This window comes from Megalobrama amblycephala, linkage group LG2 (assembly GCF_018812025.1).
Source record: "Megalobrama amblycephala isolate DHTTF-2021 linkage group LG2, ASM1881202v1, whole genome shotgun sequence".
In the NCBI taxonomy this organism is placed as follows: domain Eukaryota; kingdom Metazoa; phylum Chordata; class Actinopteri; order Cypriniformes; family Xenocyprididae; genus Megalobrama; species Megalobrama amblycephala.
The window spans coordinates 8,746,716-8,754,513 of NC_063045.1; the positions used below are offsets into that span (position 1 = coordinate 8,746,716).

At 35.3% G+C, this 7,798-nt stretch overlaps 1 protein-coding gene across 1 annotated transcript; it reads left to right on the forward strand.

The window, feature by feature from the left end:
* The first annotated feature begins 474 nt into the window (after positions 1-474).
* On the forward strand, positions 475-7,377 carry LOC125262629. Its single transcript, XM_048181456.1, has 6 exons — positions 475-607; positions 1,736-2,071; positions 5,734-6,030; positions 6,090-6,239; positions 6,473-6,549; positions 7,324-7,377. Exons 1-6 carry the CDS (start codon positions 550-552, stop codon positions 7,375-7,377), a joined length of 972 nt encoding a protein of 323 aa, XP_048037413.1. The 5' UTR covers positions 475-549.
* Positions 7,378-7,798: the final 421 nt, after the last annotated feature.

Genomic DNA, 7,798 nt, shown 5'->3' on the forward strand with positions numbered 1-7,798 from the left:
TGTGAATGTCAGTGTTAAATATAATTGTGTTTCTGTCTCTGTGTCAAATGCAGTTTCGTATGTTTTTGTAGATTAAAGTTCAAAGAAGCAGGAAAAAACTCGTCATCTACAAAGGAACACAGTCACACCTGATCTGAATACACACTCTCTTCTTCAAGATGTTTGTCCAGCTCAAACCACATTTCTAAAGAAACACTACCACAGCAGGTTTCAGTATGACTGAATGACGGTAAAACTAGCACAGAGAGATCAGACACGATTTTAACTTTGTAGTTTTTTTTTCAAACACAAAACTGAGAACTGAATAAATATGAATAATTGTAAAATCACAATGGCTTATTTACATATGTGACTTGAAGGAAGCCAAAAGTAATCAGATTACATTACTTTCATATTATAGTGCTAGGATTACGTTATGGGATACTTTTTTATTAAGTATTTGTAAGTGTGCAAATGCAGCGAGTGAACAGGAAGGTCAAACTCTTGTGGGAGGATTCACACCAGCTTCGTGTTTTCAGCGGATAGTTTTATAAAGCAGATGCTGAACGAATGAAGAAAATGCTTTGCATGTTTATTTTTTTCTGTTTGTGCTGGATGAGTCTGACTGGTAAGTTAAAATATTTTATTTTTTGATTTTAGAGCAATACAGTGACTGCACACGTTCAAAATGTACTATATGAATTTAGGTACTTATACGTATACACTTTAGATACTAATATATACGTTAAAAGTACTAAATTGAACCTTTAAGGCTAAATAAGGTACCCAAGTGCACCTTTTATAAGGGCACTGTTCCCTTTTGTATCTTATTTTCTGATGAATCATGAATATTGTGAAATCCTCTAACTTTAAATTCAGTCTCTCCTCAGATTTTTGAATTGAAATTTCCAGGTCTGGAAATGAATGGAAATCTCTACAGTGGCTGTAAACGTCTCTGTTTTTGCTCTGCATTGAGGCTCAGAAAGTCAAAACCATTAAGTTGTTTTCAAATATCAGGCCATTTTTATATTCTATAAAAAATGCATATGCTTCTGCAGTAATCATATATACATCTATAAAAGTTATGGAAATGTATTAGTCAAAATGTGCATAAACCCTGAATCTGTTTGATTCAGTCTTCAGTATGTCTTTTTTTATTTATTGAAAATATCCAACACAATAAGACTTGTACTTTAAATCACCAAGTATTTGTTAACTACTGTATGTCATTTTAATCACTACAGCAGATAACTTTAAAACAAAAATTTTCTTTACACATAAGAAATATTTACATGCAATTCAATAGCGCTGGAGCGATGTTGTCTCTGTTTGACTCTAACAGTCTCTCTGTAACGGTAGTTTATAAAGACAGTAGACATTTTACACATTACCGTCTTTATCTGCAAGAGCTGCTTATGTCAGAGAGAAATTTTCCAGAAGTCAGTCAAAAAGGAAATTTAATATTAACATTATTGATGTTTAATTACAATTGTAAATCCACGGTGGCCAAAATGAACCATAGATGAGACTTTTAATTACAGAATCACAGGTTAGAATTATAAACCTTGATATGCTGATTTGTGTTTAAAATGAAGTGATGCAATGATAGTGTTTGTCTGTTTGTACATCTCACCTGTCATTTAGTTTGTGTTTCTGTTGCTATTCTGGATATTCTCATCTTCACATGTAAACACAATCTACAGCTGATTTCAGGCTTTGTAAATCATCAGATTAATCTGTAAAATCTGTTCTTCAGGTGTGTTTGCTGCTGAAACAAATGAAACACAGTCAGTGTCAGTGATGGAGGGAGATTCTGTCACTTTATACATTGATGCTGCTGAAATACAGAAAGGAGACAATATGCTGTGGAAATATGGAGCTGACAAGCAGATTATAGCTGAAATCAGTAGAATTTATAAATTGTTCATCACATATAATGGTCCTGATGAGAGATTCAGAGACAGACTGAAGATGGACAATCAAACTGGATCTCTGACCATCACAAACATCACAACTGAACATGATGGAGATTATCAACTAGAGATAAGAGGAGTGGATCTGACATTAAAAACATTCACTGTTTCTGTCTACGGTGAGTAGAGATCATAAAGTAATTTTAAAGTAATTTAATTTTTTGGTACAGACAGCAAACACTCACAAACTGTCCACTGGACCAAATGAATGCTGGATCATTTTCTTTCAAATGACCGTGAATCAACAGCAGAACGCTGCTAATATTACAGTAATTAACTGCTCTTGTTTTAATAATAATAATAATAATAACTTTATTTTCTATAGCGCCTTTAAAAAGTAGCATCTCAAAGTGCTTCACAAAAAGATTAAACAAAACATACAATTATACAAGCAATACTTTAACATAAGTGAGATATAAAAACAAAATACCAAATAAGAACATACTATCAAAAACAAGTAAATGAGAAAATTAACAACTACAAATGAATTAAGTAAAAGCTACTCTAAAGAAATAAGCTTTAAGGGAAAATGTAAAAACACTAAGGGATTCTGCTTGCCTAATCTTAGCGGGCAAAGAATTCAAAAGTCTTGGAGCGACTGAAGAAAACGCCCTATAGATTTTAAACAGGAATGTGGAACGATAAAAGGCCATGCAGCTTCTGAGGAGCAGAGATCACGCGCAGGTGTATGGGGCTAAAAGCTCAGAGAGATAATGAGGAGCCGAACCATGCAAAGCTTTATAAGTAATCATGGGAATTTTAAAATCGACACGAAGTCTGACAGGGAGCCAATATAAAGACTTCAAGACTGGAGTGATGTGATCCCTTATCTTGTTTCCAGACAGGATTTGAGCAGCTGACTTTTGAACCAGCTGTAATTTATTTAGGGTAGCTTTTGTGACCCCGACAAGCAAAGCATTACAATAATCAATGCGAGAAAACACAAAAATGTTGATTCACTTTTCAGCCACCAGGAGTGACAGCATAGGACACAATTTGTCAATATTCCTAAAATGAAAGAATGATGTCTTGAACATGGGGAACAAATGATAACTGTGCAACAAATATCACCCCTAAATTTTTAAATTCTGTTTGAAATTCCAGTGTAGAGCCATCCACACTTAAAGTTAAAGACCCAGCCTTTTGTAGCTTGTGAGGCGAACCAATGAGCATTACCTCCGTCTTGTCACTGTTAAGACACAGAAAATTTCCAGACATCCATTTTTTAATCTCAGAAATACATTAAGAAAGAAAAGACACAGCCACATTAACATCAGATTTTGAATGTATATAAACCTAATTGTCATCTGCATAAAAGTGAAAGTTGAGACCAAGTGATCTTACAAGTTGACCCAATGGATAAATATAAATGCTAAAAAGTTAAGGGACCAAAATTGATCCTTGAGGAACACCAGATTGAACAACACCGATATCAGACCTGCAACCACCCATAGTAACGAACTGCTTTCGATCTGAGAGATAAGACTCAAACCAGGTTAGTGCAGTCCCAGAAACACCAAAGACAGACTCTAACTAAGTAAAATTGAAGGATCAACAGTGTCAAATGAGTGTCTCACTGAGATAAAAAAAATAAAAAATAAAAAAAAGATAGAAAGACAGACAGAATCAGAAGCTATTAACAAATCATTAGTGACCTTATCTAAAGCTGTTTCAGTGCTGTGGAGTTTATGAAATCCTGATTGAAGGGCTCAGAAAGATTGGAAATGGGATGGAAATTATTAAGATTATAGATTAGCTGTAGATTTTTTTTTTTTTTTTTTTTTTTGGTACGGGGGTCACAGCAGCAATTTTAAATGCTACTGGCACTGCACCAGTACACAGAGAATCATTTATGATGATTAATACAGCAGGACATAAAGTAGCAAAGCATGACTGAAACAGCCTGTTTAGTAGTATTACATGATCAATCTATGGAAGTGGAAGCTTTCCTTTTTGAAACCTCATTGCAAAGAGAATTCAAATCCATTGTGGAGAAGTTTGAGAGATGGTTGCCAGAACATTCAGAAACGGATAAAGGAAAAACAGGTGAAGGAAGAGTAGAGATAATACATTTACAAGTGTGATCAATCAAGAAACTTGTTACAGAGGTGAGTTGAGGCACAACCAATCGAAGAACTGTTACATTTGAGTAGTTTGTTGATAGAATGAAACAGTTGTCTTCCAGTAACAATTGGTTATCCTGATTGATGTCAACAATCTGTGCAAAATAAGGCGCTGCAATTTTAGACTTATATTCAAGTAAGTGGTCTTTCCAGGCCTGGTGAAGAACAGTCAAGCCAGATGTACGCCACATAGACTCCAGTGTATGACATGATGTCTTCATTGCACGCAGATTATCATTATACCAGAGGAACGTCCAAAGGAAACAGATCGTGATTTCAAAGGGGCAAATAAATCCAGGCCAGACGAGAGAACAGAATTAAACATGAAGACTTTGTCTTCCAGTGCATCAAATGGAGAAAAACAACTTAAAGAAAAATCAATGAATTCAGCAAAATCAGAGGGTCAACTGAGCTCCATTTGTGATAGTTAATAATGCGAGAAGATGTGTTCATGCCAGGCAGCTCCATATTAAAAAAGACAGCAAGATGATCAGACAGCCCTAAGTCTGAGGTGGACAACTGGGACACAAATGAACCATTTAGGATCAACAAGTCATGAGTGTGGCCTTTAGTATGAGTAGGACAGTCCACCAGCTGGTTCAAATCGAAGCTCTCCAATAAAGACAAAACGTCTTTTGTTATTGTAGAATCTTTTATGTCCATGTGGATGTTGTGGATGAGGAAGTCCCCCAAAATAAGAGTTCTCTCAAATTTGAGGCACAACAAGGACAACATATCTGAGACCATCAGACTCTTTGTGCTAGGTTTCTGTTAAAAATGCAAGGTCCAATTTTTCTTCTGTAATGATGTCAGATAACATCACAGTCTTATTACTGACAAAGAGCGTGTTGAAAAGTGTGATTTCAACATACGAGGAGCAGCTGATGAAACCGGAGGAACCCCCACTTGCTTTAGAGCCGATAGGTTGTTAAAATGAATCTGTGAAGAGAACGGGGCACCAAAAGAAACTTACCAATTCTGGTGCCAATTGAGCTGCACGGCATTGAACTGTGAGCACAGGTCTAGAGGACGTCATGCACTAATGCCACCGTCATGAAGTTTGTTTCTGATGGTTTGGTCAGAAACATGTACACCAGTATCCTGTTGGAGGTCATTTTGTAGGGCTCTGGCAGTGCTGTTCATCCTCACACAAAGGAGCAGATACCAGTACTGCTGCTGGGTTGTTGTCCTTCTACGTCCCCGTCTCCTGGTATCTCCTCCATGATGTTGAAACTGTGCTGGGAGACACAGCAAACCTCCTTGTGACAGCATATGGATGTGTCATCCTGGAGGAGCGGGACTGCCTGTGAAACCTGATTGTGTTGCAGTCATGCTACAGACAGTGACAAGAACCCTAACAAAACACAAAACTAAAGACAAATCAATCAGGAAGAATGAGAGATCAGTTGTCTAAGGCCTCAACCTGCAAAATCATTCCCTTTTTGTGGGTTTTCTTGCTGTTGCCTCTCCTATTGACACTTTCATTTGCACCAAAGCAGATGAAACTTATGTTAAACCGGTCAGAAAGGTAGCCAAGGCACGCATAGATAGTAAGACATGCGGTTCCATTATATACTGTAATTTTACAGCAACTCAGCGCATTAAACCATGCATTTTTTATTAATTCATCTGTATTCCTCTTATTCTCTTTTTTCCAGCTCGTCTGCCTGTTCCTGTCATCAGCAGTAACTCTTCACAATGTTCGTCATCATCATCATCAAATTGTTCATTGGTGTGTTCAGCTGTGAATGTGAGTCATGTGACTCTCTCCTGGTACAAAGGAAACAGTTTATTGTCCAGCATCAGTGTGTCTGATCTCAGCATCAGTCTCTCTCTACCTCTGGAGGTGGAATATCAGGATAAAAACACCTACAGCTGTGTGCTGAACAATTCATTCACTAACCAAACAAGACATCTGGACTACATCACTCAACTCTGTCACACGTGTTCAACAGGTATGACAGAGCTGATATATGTGATTAGTTACTAAGCTGATCTCTGTCTTCTGTTGTAGATCAGACTGACACATTCACTTACATTGACTCGTTTATCATTACAGCTCCTAGAGTTGTTCTCTGCTGTCATTCTGCTGGATCTCTGTTCATTATGGCTGGATTTGGGATCTTCTGCATCTACAGGAAACTCAGAAAAACTGAACAGCAAGGCAAGTGTTACTTTTCTCGTGTCACACACAAAACTGATTCAGTATTTTCTGTTTTACTCTGCTAGTAGTAAGAAAAAAGTAATAATGGCATATTATATTTGTTTAATTACTATTTTAAAACTACAGTATCAAATATATTTAACTGTGTGAAGTAACACTTTATCTTTGACAGCGCTAATAATAATGCAGATCTATTGAGTTTTGTGGTTTAATCTCTTCCTGTTGTTCAACAGTTCAGATTTGTGAAGATGAGAAAACTTCTGCAATGTTTCATCATCCAACGATCTATGAAAGAAACGCACATAAATGGGTAAGATTATTTATTAATAATTATGTTGAGATTTTTTTTTTTTTGTATCATTTCAAGCAGTGAGTCAGATGTAGATCAGTGTGTGATTGTGTTTTTGTCTGCATAATGATCATCACATATAACTGAGTATCGGACATGCCATTTTACTGTAAACACTGTATTGTTTATGTATAAAAGAACTGAGTAAAATTCATCAAGTCGAGTTTCTATCTTGTGGCTTTGAGAATCCAAAGGTAAATAAAAGTCAGATCATGTTACTTTCACATTGTGCTGGATTACAATATATATTGCATTTTTAGCAAGTAACAAGTCATTACACTACCATTCAAATATATAATATTACAAAAGTTTCTATTTAAGGTAAATGCTGTTCATTTGAACTTTCTACTCATCAAAGAACCATAAAAAATGTTTTCAACATTGATAATAATCAGAAATGTTTTTTGAGCATAAAATCATCATTTTAGAATGATTTCTGAAGGATCATGTGACACAAATGTGAGTAATAATGCTGCAAATTCAGCTTCAATCATGGGAATAAATTATATTTTACAATATATTCACTGAGAAAACAGGTATTTTAAATACTAAAAAAATCACAATATTATTGTTCTTGTGTCTTTAAGCAAGTAAATATGGCTTTGGTGAGCAGAAAAGGCTTCTTTTTAAAACATTAAAAAGTATATATATATTTTTACTATTATTACTATTTTAATATTTGATATGTTTTTCCATTTAAAATATTTGACTATCTCCTGTGTGATGTTTTCACAGAGAGCTGAAGAGTACAGTCACGTGGAGTATGTGTCTGTCAGCATGAGGAGATGATCCTGTGATCTTTTTATAGTAAACTCCTGCAGACCTGCAGTATTAATATTGAGATTGATATTAAGATCATCTCAAGATCTTGTTTTTGTTATTTTTTAAAATATATTCAATGTATACATTTAGTCATTGTAAGAATAAATCAATGTATATTCCATGTTGTAATATTTGACATCATGCAGTTGTTTGATAATTATAAATTTCTTTAATTTTCATCAGTTTTGGTGAGTAAAAAATGGAGAAACGCTGCTAACAGATGTATTTTTTCACAGCACTGTTATCCAAAACTGAGTAACAACACATTTTGTGCATGGCTGTGATCTGTTCTGTGACAAATGGGATTGGTTCATGAAACAAATACTTCAAAATTCAATAAAAAGTGCTATCTTCTCAATCACAGTTCTTACTTTGTTTTTTGGGGGGT

Excerpts from the sequence above, each read along its gene's own strand:
- LOC125262629 (XM_048181456.1), top strand. The coding sequence starts at position 550 with ATGAAGAAAATGCTTTGCATGTTTATTTTTTTCTGTTTGTGCTGGATG. Across the intron at positions 2,072-5,733 it reads ATTCACTGTTTCTGTCTACG|CTCGTCTGCCTGTTCCTGTC; the intron begins GTGAGTAGAGAT and ends TCTTTTTTCCAG. Across the intron at positions 6,550-7,323 it reads AAAGAAACGCACATAAATGG|AGAGCTGAAGAGTACAGTCA; the intron begins GTAAGATTATTT and ends ATGTTTTCACAG.